This window comes from Nuphar pumila, chromosome 5 (genome assembly GCF_984573655.1).
Source record: "Nuphar pumila chromosome 5, dmNupPumi1.hap1.1, whole genome shotgun sequence".
NCBI lineage: Eukaryota > Viridiplantae > Streptophyta > Magnoliopsida > Nymphaeales > Nymphaeaceae > Nuphar > Nuphar pumila.
In genome coordinates this window covers 8,925,198-8,951,102 of record NC_143253.1, presented here as the reverse complement: position 1 = coordinate 8,951,102, position 25,905 = coordinate 8,925,198, and the positions used below count along the sequence as shown (strand labels likewise).

General features: G+C 36.0%; 1 protein-coding gene across 1 annotated transcript; it reads right to left on the bottom strand.

The window, feature by feature from the left end:
* Window positions 1-213: 213 nt before the first annotated feature.
* Window positions 214-25,208, bottom strand: LAF3 (Amidohydrolase family). The gene is made up of 15 exons (XM_090005526.1): window positions 24,988-25,208; window positions 24,750-24,910; window positions 24,267-24,368; window positions 17,825-17,897; window positions 17,093-17,199; window positions 16,865-16,988; window positions 7,794-7,988; window positions 7,591-7,676; window positions 6,866-6,973; window positions 6,027-6,122; window positions 5,847-5,945; window positions 5,649-5,723; window positions 2,927-3,058; window positions 2,703-2,818; window positions 214-643 (listed from the first exon to the last, which is right to left on the bottom strand). Exons 1-15 carry the CDS (start codon window positions 25,070-25,072, stop codon window positions 463-465), a joined length of 1,740 nt encoding a protein of 579 aa, XP_089861652.1. The 5' UTR covers window positions 25,073-25,208; the 3' UTR covers window positions 214-462.
* Between the last annotated feature and the right edge of the window lie 697 nt (window positions 25,209-25,905).

Genomic DNA, 25,905 nt, shown 5'->3' with positions numbered 1-25,905 from the left:
ACATCTTGGTATGAGGGATGATCAGGTGCAATGTGATTGCACACATTCAGTGTGCCGCTGCACCTGATCGCCCTCCATTTTTTTGGCTCCACAACTGACAGGCATTATCCCCAAGATGGAGGGTGATCAGGTGCGGCAGCACACTAAAAGTGTGCAATCACATTGCACCTGATCTTTTTTCTCTTGGTATACTGCAAGAAATGCACTAAGTTCAAGAATCAAGAGGATACACCCCGTCATAGTAAACAGCATCTAAGAAAAATTCTGTGATTTTAGTTCAGAGCTTCTGCATCTACTGTAAACCGTATAATTTGCATGTTTTTTTTACTCAAACTGTGTTGTAAACTAAACCCATTAATACAGAAGCAGGGTAAAGGATAATGATTGCACTTAACGTGCATAATCTGTACTTGGGAACAGCTGATGAATGTACATAACATCCAATCCCTTACGTTGACCAATCTAATCTTTGGAGTAGGCCAGCTTTCCACCAACATATGTAGCAACCACAGAAGCTGATGCTTCTTCAGCAAACCCTGTCCAAGAATCAGCAGATAATACAACAAAATCTGCAAGTTTTCCTGGAGAAAGTGACCCAATCTGATCATCCAAAAAGCATGCATAAGCAGCAGAAATGGTGGACCTGATACAATGGATATACACATTAGTGTTGGGACAAAAATAGAGGCAGCTAAATAGATGTAAATTTTATATACTACCTGCAAAGGATTCTGTGGTTAAAATTAGCACATGTATAGGAAATGAGTCAGCGCAAAAGTTAACAGGATTGTCTATTTTATGAGAGAAGCCAAAGTACCCAAGCATTATAGAGGCTATATAAGTCAGAATGATCCTACCCTACAATGTGAGGACCTTTGGCAGTGATTAACAAGTCAACTTAAGTACTCAAATCATAGACCTAGTAATCCTTTATATTTCACTCCTATCAACAAAATAATGGAGCAAAATGGACCAAAGGGAAAAGGAAAAGAAACAGAATGTTGAATGGGTCCCACAATACTTTCGAACAGGAAAACAAATAGGTCTGTATGGCAACATTTTCACAGTTTATTGGAAGCTTTCCAAAATGTTTGGTCTTCATGGTCTTCAAAGATGTTTGGATGGTCATCTTCAGTGCCAACTTTACAGAAAGCTTAATCATGGTACAGTTTTTCAATCCATTGGTGCATAAGTAACGAATCTTGTGGTTGGGCTTGATAAGCAGTATCAGAGTAGCATACTCAACTAAAATATGTTTAAAGGAACCATTCAAGTCTGTTTCAAACAAAAAAAAGCAAGTGTAATTTGGCATTTTTAAGAATATTAGGGGTGAACAAGGGTAAAAATGATACTGCTCAAGTATCAAAGTACTTTTTAAGAGAACTTCTGAAAAATTAGACGTTACTTTCAATTATTTCCAAAAAGATTGAAACACTACATATATTGGGGTGGCCCCAATTCTTTTAGGTATTTTCTTAGAGTTTTTCTCATAAGAAAAGAAAAAAGAAGAAAAAAATAAGAAAGAGAAAAGTGCATTGGAGCAGCCACTTATGCACACCCACGAATAGAGATTTAGGATTTCTTAGGCAACTTTAACAAGATGTGTTCATCTCCTTTTTCTATTTTATTTTTAAGAGGGATAAAAGTCTAAGATCAGACAGTCACCAGACGTGACCAATGTCTATATGAGATAATTAACCATGCATTTTTCCAAAAATGCATGGTTATTGGAAGCTTTCCAAAAATGCATGGTCTGTATGGCAACATTTTCACAGTTTATTGGAAGCTTTCCAAAATGTTTGGTCTTCATGGTCTTCAAAGATGTTTGGATGGTCATCTTCAGTGCCAACTTTACAGAAAGCTTAATCATGGTACAGTTTTTCAATCCACTGGTGCATAAGTAACGAATCTTGTGGTTGGGCTTGATAAGCAGTATCAGAGTAGCATACTCAACTAAAATATGTTTAAAGGAACCATTCAAGTCTGTTTCAAACAAAAAAAAGCAAGTGTAATTTGGCATTTTTAAGAATATTAGGGGTGAACAAGGGTAAAAATGATACTGCTCAAGTATCAAAGTACTTTTTAAGAGAACTTCTGAAAAATTAGACGTTACTTTCAATTATTTCCAAAAAGATTGAAACACTACATATATTGGGGTGGCCCCAATTCTTTTAGGTATTTTCTTAGAGTTTTTCTCATAAGAAAAGAAAAAAGAAGAAAAAAATAAGAAAGAGAAAAGTGCATTGGAGCAGCCACTTATGCACACCCACGAATAGAGATTTAGGATTTCTTAGGCAACTTTAACAAGATGTGTTCATCTCCTTTTTCTATTTTATTTTTAAGAGGGATAAAAGTCTAAGATCAGACAGTCACCAGACGTGACCAATGTCTATATGAGATAATTAACCATGCATTTTTTTCCAAAACAAACCTATTCCTGAATATTTTCTTGTTTCACTAAAAAATCCACGTTCTTGAGAACCACTCTCATTCTTGGATGGAGGTTCCTAATCATGGGTTTCAGAACCATTTGTTCCAGATGTCTACAGCCAGATAATGGACAATTGCTTCATCAGAGAACCATTACCCATGATGCTAGGCCGTGATTAAAAGATTATGGCTGCAAATAACCCATTGCTAGCAATGGAACATGTGATAAGCCCAATAACATTGCAGCTTCAATGCAAGCTGAATTTACTTACGCATTTAAAGCATCATTTATTGTCAGGCACTCAGATGGATTCCAAGCATTCTTCCAACCTGGAGGTATCCTTTTCATTGCTGCTTTGATTGCTCCAAGCGGATTGATGTCCGCCACCTAGAATGCACATAGATAAAAGTTATGCCACAAATTATTTGAGAGAATGTTTTAGCAAATCTAAGCCATAAAGGAAATTTAAGAGAGAAGAAACAGAGGCAAGCTCACTGGCCAATCAGATCCAAATGCTACTCTTGAGTTACTTTTAAGAAGTGAGTGAAATAGATATGATTCCTTTAGAGCCCTATCATGATCAAGCTTCTTCATAGCAGAATCAGCATCATCCAAAAGGTGTTCTGGCTGCGAATAGGTGCAATTCAAAAAAATCAAACTATATGTCAGCAAAAGAACTTAAGGCTAGAATTATCCAGATAATCAACATTACACATGCACATTTTAATGGTTGTAGAACTAACATCTCAAATGAACCATTTTTGTCAATTTAAGTATATGAAATATTTGCCTCCTAATAATTAAAAAATGAGAGAAGATAATGAAAAAGAAACTCTGATGAGTTTGAATAAATGAAAAAAAGCATGAAGCAGTATGCATTACAGGTTGACTAACGAGCAGGACTGTGTTCAATTATGGATCCAATAGTTCCTGGGTTTCTGATTGGTACAATGGACTTTTTGGGTCATTATTTAATCCAAATTCCATTTGCTGCTTCATGGTTCATGTTAGGAAAGAATTAGAGCTTATTTTAGGATTTTATTATTGAATTAAGCCCATACTTGTTATAGTAAGGACATACTTTCTATTTTTCATGTTATACTGCAGCTTCATTATTGCTATTGGTTGTTTTAATGGTGAAGAGAGCTTTGGAAGTTTCCATGATAAATTTTGAGGTTGTTAGGTATTTGTTTATGCTACATCTGTAAAGGATAGCTACCAATACGACATTATTAATATATAACACAATGGCATAGACATGTCGGCAGAATTTTTCATAGGAGTATAATCATCAACGGGAAATAAATAGCCATAAAAAGGCACTGCACATAGGCATCAAAATACAAGAAAATATTAGCAGAACTGCCATTCACATTATAAAGGTAATATTTTCATGCTAAAATGTCACACCAAAATAATACATGTTAATGAATAATTTTTCATGGTCTCCAGTCCAACGGTCAAAGGTCAATCTCCCTCTGGCTCATCATATTGATATTCTTCTCCGCATTTCATAATAACCAGAAAATATACATCAGACAGCAACCACATAGACAATGCCATCTTGATTCGAGCAGTCATTAATTATCATGATTTAAGAGACCTTAGAACTTTGCATCAGATTCGTGCCAAGCAAGAATAAGCAATAAATTATCAACTTTGTTTCAGAATCTCACACCCAAAACGAAACCAAAATAAGCAATAAATTATCAACTTTGTTTCAGAAACTCACACCCAAAACCAAACCGAATTCTGAAATCATTAACAATATATCAAATTCCAAAACCCTCAACAATTCATGGAAAATTTTCATATTAAGGTTTTGATACCAGTCATGGGGGAACGAAAGTGTACAATATGTGCATGCAAACACACATCACAGTTATGTCAGTATGATACAGATTGTTAAGTTGTATATGTATATACTTACATATAGTTCTATAATGTATTTTAGGATATGTATGTGATTTTTATTTTTTTTCTTGTATTATTTTTTTTATTTCTAGTTTGATGCCCATCAAGGTTTTTTAGGTTTTTAGCCCAGCTAACTAGCCGTTAGAACTACCTAACAGCTAGTTAAAATTAGCTGTTAGGATGCTCTAACTGCTAAGTAGTCCCACTCTCTTGGCTGTATATATTGGGGACTGAAGTCCCTTCTATGCTGTGCATTTTTAGTGCATTTTGTGGATTAATAAAATTAATTATTTTATATTGTGAATGTGTGCTCTTGTGGCCTTTGTGAGTGTCCCTTTGTTGGTTGTGATTGTGCTATTGCCCTTAGTAGGCATTGTATTTTTTAATCCTTGAGGATTCATTACAACAGATATCCCTAATCAGAGACAATTAGCCAAATAAGCAATGCCAACATAACATAGCCAGGAAAAGAAAGCTGCAAAAAAAAAAATCTGCAATGAGGATTGAAAATTCAAAGTGCTTAAGCAATTCTGAATTACAGTTACTTTTCAAAAATTATTAGCTGTTTTCTTCTGGGAAATATAATCTACATTGTATTCATTTGGAAAAGAGTTAACAAATATCTCCTGCATGCAAAAGAAATTACAGAATGATCATTTTGATAAAACATAGAAATCAGAGAATCAGTAAAAGCCAGGTATAATACAACACAAAATTGACAAGCACATCTCTTGTCAAGACATACACATACAATCTCTGTTTTAGTATGATATAGAAAACATTAAGCAATAAATGAAAAACACTGAAACCCCTTTAAGGACATGTAAAAAATTGATACATGCATGTGGGCCATACAGACCAAAATCACCAAGTAAAACTGCAATTATATGATTTTGAATCTGATAATGTGCAGATTATTGCATAGAAAAGTCTTTGAAAAAGTCGGCTGTTTTGATGAAGCAAGTTATTGATTCGGTGTTGTTCATATCATCAAAATCACTCACGTACCAATGTTGTATTTATTTAGTAGTGTATGCTAAAACTACAAATATGTGAAACAGAAGAACACTGAGTTATTTCAGTTGCCAGAATTTCAAAAGTTATGTACAAATGTTGAAACAAAGTGAAGCAACATGGCTTGTCAAATCCAAAAGGAAATATAAATGTACCTGATTACCAAGGAATCATTGGCATCCCCAGGGATGGTAACACAGAAATAAAAAAAAGGAAGCTTTCCCGCTCTTTTGTTTTTTCATTTATGGCGCACAAAGGGAACAAATAGTAAAAGTTAGTATCAACAAACCTGCACAGAAGCAATGATACTTTGTTCCCCAAAACAAGTTGTTGCTTCAGGCACCAAATGCTGAGCATGCTCAATCTGGTAAGTCAGTAAGAAAAAAATATTTTAGTGACAATAAAGGTGAAAAGTGAAAACTCCCAAAGTTACACTGCTCAAGAGCAATATATAATTGCACAAATGCATAATCAGATATCACATTACCCTGAATCTTCTATCACGGGCTCCATTGGTGGAAACCAGAATCCTGTTCAATTCAAGGACTAAGTCATTTGCCTTGTCTCCAATGGCATGCACTGCAATCTGTCACAAGCCAAAGGATTCAGTCTGTTCAATTACACAGCAATCAGAGAAGTGGGAGATTGAAAAAAGTCCACACAGAACCTGGAGTCCTGATTTATCAGCTTCAATTGCCCTGTTCAAAAACCAATCACGATCCATCACTTGAAGACCATAATTGTTGGGTTCATCCAGATAAGGCTAGAGAAATCCAAAGCATCTTTTCAGTTCATGATGTAGATTATTGAAGAAAAAAGAAACAAATGAAACAAAGAATCATGATCTAAGACCTTCACATAAAGAGAAAGATGGATAATATCTTGTGAGATTAACTGTGGAACTATGGTTAAAGAAACAGTAAACCTTCTGTACATGAATGAAAATATATCAAAGCCCACCACTATTGAGTTCTTGCTATATAGTTGCATATTTTGCAATATTGACAAACAAAAGGGACTAGTGCATTAACTGTGGTAAGGGAAATTTCTAACTCTTCATCACGTTTTTTGTTTTACAATGAGATCCTTTTGCAAGAACATCATGATATACAAATACAAATATTGAACAATACTATGATGCTAAGTTTCTCATATACAGATATTAATGTTGAACAATAATATGATGCTAAGATTTCCTCTATGCACCATGTTGGCCAGTTTGGAAAAACAGAAAGAAACCTCGTATTAAGGATTCTATCGACCAAGAATGAGACAGCTTAAACTATATGTGTCATCTTCTACAAACAAAGTTAGGCGAACAAATCCACATTGGATCATATGAAGAAAAATTTTCCAATATCTGAAAGTTGGTAACCTCACTGGGGGTGCACATCAATTATACTATTCATTGGCAAAGGTGAAAACAGAACAATAAACAGATACATTTAAATGCTAATATGTTGAACTTTCTAAAGGTCTACAAAATGACAAGTTTAAAGGATGCACCTCATGGAGAAGTGCACTGTTAGATCCCAATGATCCATCTGCAAAAGCCTTAAGACCCCCCAAATAAATCCAGTGGCCCAATGCTCGGCCCATGTCTTTCAATAGATCCTGAAAATAAATTTTTATGTTAAGAGCAATAAAAGCAAATAAAAAGTATCCTTATAATAGAAAAACACAGTAGATTATGCATATTGGACAGGAAACTAAGCTCTTCCTGCCACATAATTGGCCCAGAGGATTAGAGTCCCAAAGCTCCCAGACAGCACCAGACAGGAAACTACGCTTTTCCTGCCACTTAGTGTTGTCCCAGAGGATCAAACCCCAATAACTCCTGGATGGCACCAGAATAAACATGAACAAGTAGGATGTGCTGGCCCAAACATATATGTGAGCTTACATGTGATGTGACTTGTGAGCATATAACTTTCATGAGGGATAAGAATGTAAAATGGAAGAGTTTTCTACAGAAGACAAAGAAAGGCGCAGAGATGAACAATATACTCAACATCTATAGCTGTGAATGTACTACAGTTTTATTTTATGAATGAGAAAAAAAAACTCTAGTAGATCCCTAGTTTAAGCAACTAAAAGGAAAATATAAGTCTATGAGCCAACATGATAAGAAAATGCAAGTGGCAATCTTGGTACTTCTGCAAAAATCACATCTTAGGAAACTGAGAACGATAGAAGATTTAATCTAGTTCCATAAAAGCTGATTTACATACAACTAAACGAGACCAGGTCTCCATTGGGAAAAACAGACAAACTCGAATATGCATTTGTCCAGTAGAGTAGGCCCACTTATAAACATCTGCACTGCCGATGAAACAACTTATCAACATGAGGTAAAATAAAACCAGATTCATACGATCATATCAACTATGCCCCATCAATAAGTAAGAGAAAATGATAAAGCTCTACAAACCACCTCTAAAATCTTCCCAAACAAGATCTACTGATGTTCCAGGAAAATATCTCCCAACATCCGCAACAGTTGTGACCCCCTTCATTAGGGCAAACTTACTTGCTCTTATCATGGCATTCCTCCTCTCATGGATTGAGACCTTGGGAATCGATGGTAACATAAGTTCCATTGCAGAATCAACAAGCAATCCCACGGGTTCTACACCAAAAGGTCATCTACTAATTACTGAATGAAGCATATTGTAAATGAATAAGATAAATGACAAGTTGAGAAGATAGATTTGATCCACTTCAGACCTCCATATATAGATTTAAAAAACACATCCTACCGTATAGCAAGTAACATTAAACATAACATTATGTGAAACCCATGGAATTTTATGTAATAAGATGGAACAGATACACAAATCTTTATGGAGGAAAGTTGTTGTAAGAACTAAAAAAATGAAGAGCACACAAAAACAATCAGGTGAAGGGGGAAAAAATGAAAGCATGATCATAGCTTCTTGCACATATTTATCATAAAAGTAGCATCCCGCAGTTATTTCATTGACAAATAAAAATTCTCACCAAGGTTTCAATAAGAACAAAGAAAAAGTGTTGGTAGGAAACTGAAAACATATCATGATACCACTCCTAGAAATAACTGTTTAACAACATTGAGACAGGTCATGTGCTAGGCATGGGCTGGCCAAGGTCAGTATAAGAAACACCCAAAGAATGTTCTAGACCAAGAACTCACCTAATCCAACCATTTGTTAAATATACTAAGCCTCTGTCAGCCAATGAAAGTTTTTTAAGCCCATGCCTGACACATCAATCTATTCTTTTCATGGTCAAGCAGCTATCTGCTTTTAAGTGAACTAATTGTTAGGATAAGTCATCATTCCCACAGAGAAGACTGCTATAGGGAACCATCATATGTACATAGTAATTGTCAGATTAAATGGATGTATTGAATATTGAAAGGAATGTTCATTTTCCAAATGATATATATATAACAGTAGTATGTCATCAACCATTACGAGACGTTTTCACCAATTACCTATTGACTACAATATTTCATGTAATTGTTAGGATAAGTCATTTAGTAAGACTGCTTGTTTTCACCAACCATTACGAGACATTTTCACCAATTAGTATGTCATCAACTAATTGTTAGGATAAGTCATCATTTCCACAGAGAAGACTGCTATAGGGAACCATCACATGTACATAGTAATTGTCAGATTAAATGGATGTATTGAATATTGAAAGGAATGTTCATTTTCTAAATGATATATATAACAGTAGTATGTCATCAACCATTACGAGACATTTTCACCAATTACCTATTGGCTACAATATTTCATCTAACTGCTACAAGGTTTACTCATTACTAACCATTTATTTGGGTTTGAAAAAGTTTTTCCTTAATCGAAAACTTTAGCAAAAATAAAAATGGCCAAGCTCTTAGCAGTGTTGTTAAAGCTACATGTATGTAGCTTTATAGCCTCAATCAAGCATTATTTACATGCCTTGAGAAATTAAGCAAAGCAGCATCAGGGTCGAATGAGATAGCTAGATGTGGATGGTTAGGTTACACTATCATAACCTATGTCACAGGGATTCGGCCAACCAGGAGACGCACCAGCGTCGGCGCGACACGATGCGGGTGCATGTGCGGGTGCGCCATATGATGCGGTCAACTAAACCCTGGGTGCGATCAACGCACCCAAGGTCATAAATGTCCAAATTTTGGACTTAAAAAAAAAGAGCTCGATGAAATGAGTTGAGAGGAGGATTACGGCAAAAAGAATTTGCCCTCTCCTCCCAACCCCGACGCTGCAACCTGTCTCCCGACCCCGATGCTGGCGACGACTACGAGCTATCACCGTCTGGCGACGACTACGAGCTATCACCGTCCGGCGACACCTCCTCTCCATCTCCAACCCCGGTATGCATTCTCTCTCTCATTTTCTCCTTCAATCTCTCTCTCCCCCTCGTCTCTCAATCTCTCTTCTCGGCTACCTGTCTCTCCCAATCTCTTTCCAGTTTTCCCTTTTTCCTCTGTTATTGCGTACCTCTCTCTCTCAACTCAATCTCTTTCTCCTTACTGTGTACCTCTCTCTCTCTTTCAATCTCGGCTAAATACCGTTGTTGCCCTTTTTTGAAAAAATATTTACCCATTTTAGGAAAACCTCAGTTCAGTTTGCTAAGAGTTGATCACAAACTTTGCAAGCATAGTTAATTTCAAAAAGTCATATATTTCTGCACATATATAAACACTTTTAATGACAGTTTGCAAACATAGTTATTTTCAGAAATCATTTTGTTAACCGTCATAGATTTCTGCACATATATAAACATTGTTTCATGACAGTTTACAAACATAGTTAGTTTTAGAAACAGTCATATATTTCTGCACATATATAAACACTTTTAATGACAGTTTGCAAACATAGTTATTTTCAGAAATCATTTTGTTAATTGTCATCAAACAATGTTTATACATGTACAGAAATATGACTGTTTCTGAAAATAACTATGTTTGCAAATTGCCTATGTATATCGGCACTCAAAACCAGGTTTGTGAAATCATGTGAATTTACCATTTCACCTACCTGTGTAAGGTCTGTCCAAAATTCTTACACAGGAAATTAGTTGGTTGTTGACAATAGAAACATGACAAAAAAAAAATGGTTATACCCGATTAGTATTGATTTCATTAAAACTTCTGTTTTATGGCATGAATACATTACATCGACCCCGGTGAGAGTCATGAGCAGGTTGTTTATGTTCGGTTTCGTTTATGTTATATGGTTGTCATTATGTGGGTTGATGCTACCACATGGGTTGGCATCGAACTAGCTTTGAGATCATGGATTCCAAATTTTGTTAGCATTATGTTAGAATATTTTCGTTATGCTGCCACGATTATGCTGAAATTTAATATGTCCTAAAAAATATCTCAAGAATCAAAGGTCAGACATATCAAAAGTTTCTTTTAAAATAGACTTCACGTCATTTACCCCCTTTTTGTCACTCCCAGTGATGATCATATCATCAACATACAACAGAAGAATAACAATGAAATCACCTGTCTTCTTAACAAAAAGAGCGGTGTCAGTATAGCAAGAAGTAAATCCTAAATTGATTAATACATTACTAAACTTGTCATACCAAGCTTTAGGAGCTTGCTTAAGTCCATATAAGGCATTTTTTAATTTTAAAATTTTACCATTTAAATTCATACCCGGAGGTGGTTCCATATAAACTTCTTCATTTAAATTTCCATTTAACAAAGGCATTTTTGACATCAAGTAGAAAAATTGGCCATTTTTTAATAGAGGCTATTGCAATAAGAGCTCGAACACTAGTCATTCAAGCAACTGGGGCAAAAGTTTCATCATAATCTACCCCCTACTCTTGGGCATATCCTTTGCCCACTAACCTAGCCTTATATCTTTCTAATGAGCCATCGCTCTTAGTTTTTACTTTAAAAACCCATCTACATCCAATGGGTTTCTTGTCATTGGGTGGATCAATGATTTTCCAAGTTTGTGCTATTTTAAGTGCATTAAGTTTCAGTTTCATTGCTTCATTCCAATGAGCATATTGTTTAGCATCATTATAATGAGATGATTCATGAAATGAGTGAAGAGCTAGTAGACATGCTCGAAAATTTGGAGAAAAAGAATCATAAGATACAAATCTATTTGGTATTTTAGAAATATGATTTGATCTTCTTTGAGAGGATTCTTCAATCGACTCATTTTGAGAGAATTTTTCAAGGGCACAAGGTGGATTACTTTCATTCCTTCTAGAGTAGACTTGTGTTTGTCTTGGTACATTTTCTTCTAAACTTTGGTCATCATTTGGATATTCAACATGATCTTCTATGAGAGATTCACTAGATTCAACATGACCATCTATGACGTTTTCTTGAGGTAACAAGTCAAATAAAAAGGAATAATCAATATTTTCATTTGGTTTATGCGAAAAACCATTTTCTTCCTCTAAGAATGTGACATCTTTTGAGATATAAAGTTTGTTTTTGAATATGTCAAAACATCGATAACCTTTTTGTTTTTCGCCATATCCTAAGAAAATACATTCAATTGCCCTAGAAGAAAGTTTATCATTTTTGTGAGTTAGAACAAAGCATTTACATCCGAAAATTCTTAGTCTTTTATAATCGGGAGACATTGTAAAGTTTTTCGAATAGAGAAAGATTTTTCAAAGAAGATGAAGGGGTTCTATTGATAAGATATGTTGAGGTTAGAACCGCTTCGGCCCAAAAGGATTTTGGAATATTTTTTGAAATTAATAAAGTTCTTGTGGTTTCTATTATGTGTCTATGCTTTCTTTCCGCAAGACCATTTTGTTGCGGAGTGTTTGGACAAGAACGTTGATGACAAATTCCATTTTCTTTCAAATAGATTTGAAATTCATTAGACATGTATTCGCCTCCCGAATCGGATCTAAGAATTGATAGATTTCCTAAAAATTGATTTTTAACCATTGCATGAAATTCTTTAAAGAAGGAGAAAACTTCGGATTTGCGACTTAAGAAGTAAATCCATGTAAATCGAGTGAAGTCATCAATAAATACCACATAGTACGAAAATCCTCCTTTGGATAAAATAAGGGAAGGTCCCCATACATCGGAATGAACTAGTTCAAAAGGCCGAGTGATGAAATAATTTCTTTGAGGAAATGGAATAGCTTTAGATTTCCCAAAAATGCAATCTTTACAAGTCATGTGTTTGTCTTTACAAGTATTGTTCAAAAAAGGAAAAAGAGACAGCTTACAAAATTTGGATGACCAAGTCTCTCATGCCAAATTCCAATACTTTTGTCCTTTATAAGATTGCAAAAAGACTTTGGTGGAAGAGTCAAAAAGTCCATAAAATAAATATCACTCCTTCTATGGCCTTGCCCAATCAGCTTCCCTGACTGGAGATCCTGCACGGTGCAATTTTTAGGTGAGAAAGAGACTTGGTATCCATGATCGGTCATTTGGGAAACGGAAAAAAGATTTAGATTAATTTTTGGAACGACTCTCACTTTAGAAACGAAAAAGTTTTGAGAATTTTAAAATCAAGTGTTTCAATACTTTCAATTTTTAAAGATGTCCCATCGGCCGTTGAAACATAAGAAGATATGGGTTCGGAAAAAATATTAGAAAAAGAGTTTTTATGAGATGTCATATGAAAAGAAGCACCGGAGTCTAGTATCCACATACCTAGAGGTGATGAAGAATAGGCGATGGTGGCTCCTGATGTTAAAGATGAAGAAATCTTGAGAAGATGTTGGAGAACTTCGGAGATATGATTAAGAGTTTCTTTGATATCTCCCTATTTGGCGCTTTCTTCTTCCTTTTTTGGAGAATTTTCTCCAATCGCGGCCACTTTTCCCTTAAGCTTTGGGCAAACCGGTCTAATGTGTCCCGGTTCATTACAATAGTGACAAATCACTCCCTTTCTAGATCCATTATTTTTGTTAAAGTGGGGAGGTCTATATGCTTTTACATTTGATCCGGGCCTAGTAACGGCCAAAACTTCATCACTCTTAATACTTAGGCCAAGTCGAGTTTCTTCTTGGCATACTTCGGCAAGGACGCCCTCAATGGGTAAGGTTTTACTTCTATGGAGAAGGGATGCCCTAACTTGTTCAAATTCCGGTCGAAGACCATGGAGAAATTGGAAAAAATGCTCCTTTTCAACTTGTTCTCTTCTCAACTCAATATCTTCCGGAGCCACCCATTTGGGCTCAAGAAGAACAAGTTCATCCCAAAGAGGGGTTAAAGAGCTAAAGTAGTCATGGACACTCATATCCGCTTGTCTAGAGGAACGGATTTTTTCTTGACAAAAAAATTGTCTAGCAAGATCCTTTTGGGTATACATACCCTTAAGAAAGAACCATGCTTCATTGGCTCTTCTAAATTTAGCAATGTTGGCACAATTTTTGAGGTCCACATTGTTTATAAACCATGCCAAGATTTTGGCATGGTTACTTTCCCAATCCTCAACTTTGGATTGATGGTCATTGATAGCTTTGATGTGCTCATCGCCATCTAAAGCTTTTTCAACCCCATTTTCAATTTTAGTGAGAACAAGAGAGGGTTCGGGAGTAGTTCCCATAACAAAACCCCAAAGTTTCTTACCTCTTAGATGATTTTCCATAGCGAAGGCCCACATAAGGTAATTGAATCCATTGAGCTTAAAAGAAAGCTCAACTTTAGAATCGCATTCCATAGGTACCTAAAAGTCTTCCTTTCTTCAAAAGCTTGAGAGGCACACATCCCAAGATAACAAAAATGAGAAGCCCGATCACCAACTTTGCTCATGATACCATGAAATGAAGAGGGGCGGAAGCACCAATAAAGCAAACCACTCCTTAAGAGTGATCACAAGAGCCAAGAACACAAACACTAAAAGTGTATACACAAAACCCACAAAAAGGAAAAATGACTTAAAGTCATAAGTTGGATATTATTGAAGAAAGAAAGAAGAGGGTGAAAAACCCACACTCATACAAGGGAAGGCCTCCTCTATTTATAGAGGAGGAAGCCAAGAAGAAGGGACCACAAGGGGGCTCCCATCTAGTCGTTGGGAGCCCCAACGGTCATAAATATGATCGTTGGGGCCCCAACGACAAGAAGGGTGGGGCCCCTTGTGGTCTTACAAAAAGCAAAAGAAAAAAAGAAAAAGAAAAAGAAAAAGTAAGAAAGGGAGAGAAAAAGGAAAGGGGAGAGTTTACATGGGGATTTACCAAAATGCCCCTATTGGGTATTTGGAGAATAAGAAAACAAAAAAAGAAATATGTATATATATACATATATGTATATATATACTTATATATATATACGTATGTATATATATAAGTATATGTATATATATATATATATATATATTTATATATACATAATTTAACAAAGAGATCCATCACTCTTGGTTTTGACTTTGAACATCCATCGGCATCCTATAATATTCTTTCCACTGGGAAGCGTATGAAATTCCTAAGTGTTGGCTTTCCTAAGCGCTTTGATTTCATTCTCCATGGCTTTTCTCCATTCAATACATCGTTTGGCATCTTAAAAAAAAATTGGTTCAAAATATGAGTGAATGACACTTAAACAAGCCCAATATTTATGAGAGAAAGAATCAAAAGATACGAATCTAGAGAGAGTTCTTCTAGTTCTCTCGGTTTTTCTAGGGTTTGAATCATGTGGGGGGATAGATTCGCTAGGTTCACTATATTGCTCAATAGCACTTCTAAAAGTGCGTCTATCTCTATGAGCATAGGTGATAGGGTCTCTAGTTATATTTTCTTCTTGAGAGGTAGTAGGGTTAGAATTATTGTTGATTTCAACCACTTCATTGTCAATGTTATATGTTGATTCATCGTCACTAGAGATATCATCTTTAGATAAAAGATCAAAGAAAAAGGAATAGTCGGCATTTTCTAAATGAGATTCATTCTTTTCAAAACCACTATCATTTTCCAAAAATGTTACATTCCTTGAGACATATAACTTATCATTTTTAGTATCATAACATCGAAACCCTTTTTGGGTTTCGGAGTAGCCAAGAAAAGCACATGGAATGACTTTAGGTGAGAGTTTATAGAGATTGGAGAGAATATCTCAAGTTCGACTCTTATGTGTGATAATAAAAGTGCTATACAAATTGCGTTCAATCATGTTCATCACAATCGGACTAAGCATATTGAGATTGACTAACATTTCATCAGACAAAAGATAGCAGACAAAGAGATTGAACCAGTTTATATGTCTTCAGAAGACCAAGTCGCTGATATGTTCACAAAAGGTCTCACAAGTAACCATTTCTGGTATCTGAAGAACAAGTTGCACATGGTTCACTCCCATGCACAACTTAAGGGAGGGTATTAGAATATGGATCGGATATGGATCCAGTAGAGGATCCATATCATCCACAGCTATTCACGTGTATGTTTTATATTCTAATGTAATATGTATTACTACTACAGGGCAGTTTCGTCCATGTAAAAGTATTGTAACCCTATTAAACTTAATGATGAATTAGTGCAGCCATTAAGAAAATAGAGAGGTTGCCGATTCCCCAAAAGAAGGTTTTGTTCTCCCTCCTTACTCCTTTCTTGGTTTCTTCAACAAAACACGCCAACCCATTGGCAGTTTTATCAACGTTTACCCAATCGGATATTGTTTTTGTTGTTAATCAAGTATCTCAATTTATACATGAACCAAGGACCACACATATAGAAACGGTGAAAAGAATTCTGAGGTATTTTAAAGGAACGGTAGGAGATGGTTTGTGCTATAAAAGAACAAAAGAATAATATGTAGCCTATTTGCAAATTGGGTGGGAGATCCAGATGAGAGGAGGTCTATATTTGGCTATTGTGTTTTCATTGAAAGGAATTTAGTTTCTTGGAGCAGTAAGAAATAAAGGGCAATAGCTAGATCCAGAATACTGGTCCATGGCGGATGTGACAACCAAAATTACTTGAATCAGGTATCTTCTAAATGATCTAGGAGAGGCGAATCTGCAGTAATCAAAGTGCAATTAAGATATCCTTGAATTCAATTCATCATAGGAAGACAAAGCATATTGAAATATATCAGCATTTCATTATAAGGAAAATTGAAGATCATGAGTTGGAAGCTAAATTTGTTAGTACAAAACTTCAGTTGGCTGATCTGTTCACAAAAGGGTTGACTAAACAAAGATTTTGGCTTTTAAAGAGAAAGTTGTCCATGGTAAAGAACCATGTACAACTTGAGAGAGGCTATTGGGATGTGATGTGATTTGGGTCTGGATCCATATCCAATCTACCAACCCATATTTGTGTATTTATTTGTTTACATTATATGCCCCTATATGTACCTGTTATGTTTGTATATTAAACAGGGGCATTATTGTTATGTAAAATATTTTGTTTTCAGTATATAATAAAGAGATATAGGGCACAACCTCCCTCATTGGGAATCGTGCAAGTGACAGCCCCATATTGACTATTTCTGCAATTATTTTTTGGTATATCTGCAATTTTCTCAAGAACTAAGAAACAAAAGCCAACAGTCTTTACCGCCAGTAGGAGTCCTCATAATGGTTCCACCAATGGGATCTGGTGTATTATTAGTAATGTTAGCCTCCCTTAGGGCTACTGAGTTGACCAAACCCATATGACCATCCACCCTTGACAACCAAACCTGCACAAGAAAGCAAGTTATTGCAATAATTAGAACAATTATAGTTTTTTAGAAGAGAACAAATTTTCAAGAAGGCCAGCTGCATTTTCAATGGGACTATTCACCGGATTGTTAGGTGTAATGTCATCTATCCATGAAGCAACAGGTATGTCTCCACCCCATAGTTCATTGTTCCACCCACCACCCAGTATCCAAGAACCTTTTTCAATGCCTGCACCAAAAATCCCTTTGCAGAATATGACTGATATCATAGATCTTACCAGAATGGCAAACATATCCATACAATATAACAAAGAATCAATATGTAGCAATCATTTCAAGCTGGATTTGAAATGAAAAGAGTTCCACGAGATGAAGGAAATTCCTTATGGAATGCAATTGCAATAACTGAAATTACTTGCTTCTATGCAAGCATATAATGATATTAAAAAATTTAAAATGCCCTTGCTAAATAACAAAAAACTGAAACAATAAAACATAAAGCCTTGAAACTCTTTCAGAAGATAACCAAGGAAATTCCACACGATCAGTAGTGATAGTAGTATCAATCCTAAATACTACAATGCACAATTTCTGCGACACCTGCTCTCCTTCACACAGGAATATCAATCTCAACATACTTTGTGACTCACAAAAACCCTTTATTTGAAACATTGATTGCAAAAGCACAGATGTAATGAGTCCAGCTAGGTTTAAGCATCTGGTGGATTTATCCCAAAAGCCAATCTAGCAAACAGGCCGTGCCCCACGTATCTAAGCCAAGCCCAATCATAGGTCATTCACACCACTCCAAGAAATTTTCTGCATTATGAATTTCGAAAAGAAAAAAGACTCACCTCTTGTAGCTCCCATGACTTTCTGTACAAACTCATCTTTACTTTTAACACCTTTAAGTTCCACTTGCACCATCTGATAATTAGACACAACCAGTGAAGATGTTGAATCTGAAGAATAATCAAATGACTGCAAATCATAAACTGTGAAAACCATAAAAAATGAAACTAGCAGAAAATATAGAAGATTGGAAAGTTAAATAAGATCCTGCAGAATTCCGTGTGCAGTCCTAACACAATTAAGTTGTTCCCTCTGAATCCACCAAGTGAATCTACATGCTCTAAGTACATATATACATGCATGTGTGTGTATGTGCGCATTCATATATGTATGTGTGTGACTGTGTAGCCTTAACACAACTGACTTGTTCCCACTGAAGTCACTAAGTGCGTCCACAGGATCTAAGAGAGCTAATGGGAATTGCATCTACAACAGACTTCGGTAAACATGACGATATTCATAGTTTGTGACATAGAGGCCCAAGAGCATCTCTGTAATTTTCTAAAATTTGCATGCATGCAGCCCAGAGTTGCCAGAAGCTTCTTAGATAGGTGGGAAGCTTGCTTCCCATAAACTCGCTTCGGAAGCGCGATACTCCTTGCTTCCGAAACTTGATGAGAACCTCGATTCCCCCACGCTTATCCTATGCTTTCCACACGCTTCATTTATTCTTATTATATATTCTCTTACTCAACTTTTCATGCTTTTTATGTGTTTTCTCTGACTCTTCTCGCTTACTTCCCATGAGATTTCGCTAAATTGGTAGACATGATTTTTAGATTTTGTTAAAAATTTAATTCTTACACCAAAAAATCATGAAATTTAATATTAGTCACTTTTATTTTAGTTTTTATTTGTGTTTTATGTTGATTCTCATTCAATTCTTATATTTCTTTTTTTTATTCCTTGCTTCCGCTTCCCGTATCGTTTGCCGCTTTCGCTTCCTAGTCTGGCAAACTTGATGCAGACACACATAGATAGACATGGTTACTAACTCAAATGGCATTTTCTAGACACAAAAAAAGTTCACCAAAAATTTATACCCTTGACAAATTAATAAGTTCTTTGGCAGGTACATGTATTACTTGTCAGTTGTCACCAACATAGGCAGTTAAGCACTTCAGCAATTTTATAAAAAATAATACACATGTATTAGCGATACTTGGAACACACACGCATAGCCAATTTTATACCTAGTGTCATCCATGATTTTCTCTTTCCTTTCTCACATATTGTCTTTCTTCATCTGTTTGATGTTATGCCTCTTAGTTCACCATGTTTAAACCATAGTTGTCAGAGCAAGAATCGAAAGCAGCAAGCAGTATGGGAATAAAAAATGGGAAGTGGTCATTGAAATACAAGTTGCAAGAATTCATTGTGCACATACCAACATGTACAATAACTCACACTCATAAGCACCACAAATCAGCAAGGAAATTCACATGCACTGAAATCCCTGATAAAACTGAGATCAATTCAAAATATGGCCCAACTTTCCAATATATTGTGACTTTATCACAATTATAAGAAACCCCTAAGCTTGGAGACTCTTAATTGATCTAAAGCAATAAACAAAAACAAATAGCCTGACAAATTTGACAGTAGCGATGAATAAAAATACCCAGTGAAGAATCCGTTTAAGTGGCACAATTTGAAATTGCCAATAAAACTATGTCAGATACCAATTTGTACTAACATATTAGAACAAGCATGTAACGACCCCAACTCATCCCCGTTGAAAAGTGAAAACTTTTTTTTTAAACAATTGCGGAAACCAATACCCAAGGATCCGGGGCTTCACAGACTTAACCAAATTCGAAACCACAAGGGATCTTACATCGAACCAACAATCAGATAACTAACTTTATTAATCAATAATCAAAGTTTAAGAACAAAATTAAATTAATGTCTAAAATCATAAAGCCACACTATCCAAGAATAACAAAAGTAAGTCACGCAGTCTCGTAGGGTACTTGTGGCAGTCGTCCTCGTCACTGAGCTGCAGATCCTATGAAAAACATAGGAAGTAATAGGTAAGAATCTAAGATCCTTTGTACAAATTCTTCTAAAAATCCAAATAAGCAAAAAACAACATAAATCAAACTCATGCAAGTTTTCAGAGAAAATAAAACAAGAACAATCTCATAAATCATTTATTATTCAGGCATTTAAAAGCAATTATCATGCAATGACAATATCTCACATGAAACAAAATAAGTAAGAATGCATGAACTAATGCAGAACAATAAATATGCATGATTCCAATGCACATATATAAATAAATTATCAAGTTATTATCAGAGTTCTCTTTTGCATGCATGTCTCTATTAAATGCACAGAAGTTTAGTTTCATTTTTCATTAAAACCCGCGGATACTTAAAATGAACACAATAATTTTCAAAGTTCAAGTTAGGTTCCCAATGATAGCTTACACACAATTTGTATTTTATTACTAGGTTTCACACTTGTTCTTCAACCGATATCAGGAATCAACACCATCTATCAGAACATTATAAATCAACATATAATGTCGGAACACCAAGAAAATCAACATCCACTAATGTCACTTTCTTCGTATACCAATAACAATAGTTGTGTCTACAACAACACCCCCAGTCAAAGTAACGTGAAACTCTCTAAAACCGTGGTTGGGAGGCGAACCCCCATATCGGGTTTAAGGGCACAATCACACACAGAGTTTTAGTATTCTCACGATTTTCCCAAAACCGCCATCCAGGATTCTCATACTATGGAAGGGACATCTAAGAAGAAAAACATTAATTACACTGTTTATCTCTTATCTTTTTTTCAAAAGTCAAATTCTTTAAAAAAGAATTGTTTTGCAAATCAACATGCAAAACACAACATGGAACCTTGACCCGTTACAAAATTTAACAGTGCAATTAATTCAGAAAGCCAATAATTTCAAATGGACTTTTACAATGCATATAACAAGTCGTAGAGCAACACATGCTCATGGCCTACAGTGGTTCACATCTGACCACTGATGCATCTTATGCAAAAATCCTCAGTGAACATGTAACCAGATAATTATTTAAGCGTGTCCACAATGCAATTTCATTCATACACAACAAGAATGTACATATAAAACAATTTGCATATGCATATGAACAATTGCTTGCAACTACATTTTTCTTTCACGATTCATCTCATGCATAACATCCAAACATGCACATGATCATGTTAATGCAACATTAAAATAACTTCAGAGTTTATGTGTTCATAATATGCACATCTATGCCAACATGATATTCAATTTCATGAACATACATAACCAACAAACACCTTTACCAATTCGGCATGCTCGAGATACAGAACATAACTACCGAGCCCAAGCTATTCTGCCCCCATACACAGGACAGCACTAGCATGCTATTGGCAACATGTTTCTCTTGCATAAACATGCAGCCAATGGTGTTGGAGAGCAGACAATGTTGCACATAAATATGCAACCTTGTTCTGCCCTATAACAGCCCACCAAAATCATAAATAGAACACCTCTCACTACATTAGAATAACTCATTTGGCAGCATTAAGAAACAATAAAAATTCAGCCAAACCATGACAGCATAAAGGAGAATACAATTCCAGCATTAGAATAACTTATTTGATTCAAATAGATAGTTCCTTAAACAAATCAGAATTTCAGCAGGTCATAAGACAACATTAAAAACAATTTCAAGTAACCTAATGACATTAAATACAAATATGATATGAAAGCAATCATGACAACCTTCAAATAGCTTTAATATAACATGTTAAAAATGCTGAAATTTTTGTTATTCATCCTAGCTGAAAATCGGGTTTTCCTTTCTTTTAACAGTCAAGGGTTTTAGCGTATGCACATAGCCCTTAGTGGCAAATTTAAAACACAGTAAATCAGCATACTGGGAACATGAGACAGGATTGGTTTGGATCTTGTCTAATCCCAAACCAGACCTCGATGGGTCTCTCTCTCTCTCTCTCTCTCTCTCTCTCTCTCTCTATATATATATATATATATATATATATATATATATATATATATATATATCAGGCCTCACAGCAGACCTGGCTTGCTTGCGTGCACACAAAAATAAATCAGTAGATCTGGACCAGATCTGCGTACCAAAAAATTTCTGTAGATCTGTCCACTTGTATGGTGGGACAGATCTGACAAATCTGTCTGAATCTGTCCTCATGGACAGGAAACAGGTCTGTCCAGATCTGTCTACATGCAAAGTGTGACAGATCTGTCCATATGGACAATAGAACCGATTTAGCATGAAATCAGAAAATCGAATACATGTCATAACGGAAATAAACAGTTGATTTAGCATTATATATATATATATATATATATATATATATATATATATATATATATATATATATCGGTTGAAAAAGAAAAGAAATCATCTCATGTATATGTATATTGATATATATACATAATCGACGTAATGTTATATATATATATACATATTCTTATATTCTAAATCAAATTTTTTTTCTCTTTCTTTCTTTTTCTTTTCCACCAAAAACATTACATAAACCTAATTTAAGCTATTTCTCCACATTCGAATCGATAGAAGAACCCGTACCTTCGTTTGAAAACGGAAAAAGAGACCAAAAATAATGTCGAACGATCGGAATGAAAGGAAGTTCTCTTTCTTCTTTTTCTTTTTCCTTCTTTCCTTCCTCTTTTCCTCTCTTCTCTTTTTTTTTCTTTCTTTTCTTTTTTTTTCCCTTCTTCTTTCTCTCTCTCTCTCTAAAAAACGAAATGTAGAGAGAGGAACGAGTTAGACCCTTTTATAATTTTTTTTTTGTCTTCTAGAGAGAGGGTGACGTCCCCTCTCGAGTTTCTCACCCATTTGGCTATAAGATAGAGTTCTTCTAATGTAGAACTCTATCTCTAACCTCCTTTTTCCTCTTTTTAACAAATTTGTTATTATTTTTACCTTTTTACTTTTAACTACTTTTTGGGCTCTTCTAAAATCCCTACATATTAGGTAAAGTTCTACAAATGTAGAACTCTGCCATATAAAAAAATGAAATTTTGAAATTAAGCAATTTTTAATATTTAATTAATTATTTATTAAATATTTATTAATTATTTATTAAATAATAAATTTTCATAAAGTTCTAGAGAGTATCTCACCCTTCTAGGAGTCTTTTTAACTTTGAATTTCATTCAATTTAACCTATATATTAAATTTAAAACTTTAAATAGGTTGGAGTTAGATTTTGTATCTGAATCTAGATCCAATATCCAAATCCATACCCAATATCCATATGGATCTCAAACTGGACCAGATCTTAATTAATATGGGTCTTGGACTGCGTTCAAATCCATATTAACTTAGGTCAAATAGATCGGATCTAATCCGATCCAATCTAGAACCGGTCACATCAAGGCGGGTCTTTTTTGAAAAAAATGAGATTTTTGAGCCAACCGTAGACCGAATTCAGAAAAACAAAATATCAATGTTTTCAGAATTTCGAAATGCATCTAATGATATATTATATGAATTTTCCCTAAATGTAACCCGAATTTAGCTTGATTTTAAAGGTCAAAAATAAAAAGTTTTAACCAAATCTTAATTAGCTCATTTAGGTCTTGTCAATGAGAACTGAGTCAAGCCCAGACTCAGCTGACGCCACCTAAAATCGAGGATTTATCAATTTTACTACAACACTTAGCCAAATTTCCTAAAATCTCTGAATTTAACATTGTAGAAAAACACCCGATATTACAAAGCAAGCACAACACAGAGAGACTAGCAGTAAATTTTGCACATGATGAAAACTGACCCATACACATTACAAAGAACAACATTCACTACTTGAAAAATCAAGCCATTATGGACAATCTTGCGATGAAAAATACCCGCACAACATATTCTAGATAAAGGATGCAATAAATAGCATCATGATTGACAAGGGCGTTCAACATTCACAACTAATCTCACTCAAAAAAATTTATCAGTTTAAGAACAGCATTTGTATGAGTGTGTAAGGAACTAGTTGAAAAAGGGTGAAACATAATAAGGCACTGTTTAGGAGCCGGTGTTGGAAGAGATATGGGAGGGGCATTGCTATCCGCGGATTTCACAACAACATCCGCCCTAGGATGTTGTTGAATCCGCCATTTTGAGGGCTATCGCTGCTCTCTCCTCCACTCCGATCTCCCGCTCTCGTCCCAACTATGCAACACCAACCAGCGGAGACCAACGGGGATTTCACGAATCCCCATCGCCACTCTCAAAGCGGGCTCCCGAACAGAGACTAAATTCTTTAAAATTAATGTATCCCTGTCACATTGTATCAAAGAGCAATTTCATGCACAAACCTTGAATACAAAGTATGATTCAAAAACGACTAAAATATATTACATAAAAAGAAATATATTCGTGTTCTTCAAAGACGTCACAATGACTGCCCCACCTGCAAGCCTCCCGAAATCAAGTGCACGTGAGAATCAATAAACCCCGGCACAACCACCTTTCCCTTAAGATTCAATACCTGGGTTTTTCGTCCAATCAACCCCTGAAACCACACAAAGGTCACCCAAGAACAGACTCAATTGAAATAATTGAGAAATAGGCAAAATATCAGCACCCAAGATGCAAATTCTTGGTAACCCGTTTTGTAACAAAAGACAATCGACCTTCATTTCAAAGAAAGCGAAAATCTGATTTTATTTTGCAAAATTTTAGACAATATTGCATCAACCACCATTAATTTACTTCCTTGAAGTACCACTATAGATTTCACCATCATACCCATTCAGTTGCCAAGCATCAAAATTTAGAGACAAAACGAAGGCAATCTCAAAATCCCCCCCTCCTCCGTTCATAAGACTACTTGAGGTGTTTGTTGGGCATAAATAACTCCATTGTATAGTAGATAATAAGTGGTTAAGATTACCTGAATTGATGAGTGATTCCCCACTTGCATGATTCGCTCGTCCCGAATCGCCATGGCCTCAGCGAAGGCGGTGAAGTGGTCGCTCGTGTAGATGAGTGCCTCGGTGACAACCAAATCTGCAAATTCCGAATCTGTGCTCCTCAGCAGTCTGTTCGGCGTCCCTGCGAGAAATAAATACATACATGAATAAAATAGTGAAGTGAGAACTCTACTGTATAGAGAGAGAGGGAGAGAATACTGATGTTAAGCGAAGGGAAGAAGAGCATCGCAACGACTGCAACAAGGAAGGCGGTGATGAACATGATCAGCTTGAAGGATTCCATCTCTCTCTCTCTCACACACACACACACAAGAGCTACATATCTGGAGTGATGGCCCTCGCCTGCTATAAGTATAGGGATGGCAGTGGACCGGAGGACAACGGGGCTCCGCCCGGCCTCGCCCCGTTTGGACCAGGGATGACCGGGGACGAAGGGCATGAAACGGGGATGAAGGCAGGGATGGACTTATCCTTTCCCTTCGCCCCGCCCCGTCCCAATCTCAATCCCCGCTTTTCCCTGCCCCGCCCCGTCCCGTTCCCAATCCTTTAAAGAATGACTATAGATCAAGGGGAAATGGGCTCCGCCCCGCCTCACCCGACATGAAACAGGGATGGAGGCAGGGGTGAAGGTTAAAATCCATCCCCGTGCAGGATATGAAGGTTCAGATTTTGAAACGGGGCAGGAGTGGAGACCTTGTCCCCCGCCCCGGTACACTGCCATCCCTATATAAGTAACAATGATTATTTTGTATTGTTTGAAGAGGTGTCCTTGTAATTACCCTCCCTATATATATATATTACTTAACGTTTTAACGTTACCCGCTTCCCTGTGCAGCACCCTAACCAGAGCTTTTTTTTTCAGGCAATCTGGTGTTAGGCAGCAGACCCCACCAGTTATACAACCATACATTGGGATTTGAACTTGCAACGTCCAACCCAAGCTGACGTGCAATAACTGTTCCTACTAGACAAGTGAAGCTCGCATTGGTACGTACTAAAACCTCTTTTTTTTTATATAACATGAACAAACTGCCCTGAGACAAAGACCTGGCTTAGCCTGCCATACCTACGGTCATTATACTGGTAGTGTAAAACTTTGAGGCTAGGACCTTGCCC

Excerpts from the sequence above, each read along its gene's own strand:
- LAF3 (XM_090005526.1), bottom strand. The coding sequence starts at position 25,072 with ATGGAATCCTTCAAGCTGATCATGTTCATCACCGCCTTCCTTGTTGCA. Across the intron at positions 6,974-7,590 it reads AGACCTGGTCTCGTTTAGTT|GATCTATTGAAAGACATGGG; the intron begins GTATGTAAATCA and ends ATTTATTTTCAG. Across the intron at positions 5,946-6,026 it reads CTGATAAATCAGGACTCCAG|ATTGCAGTGCATGCCATTGG; the intron begins GTTCTGTGTGGA and ends GGCTTGTGACAG.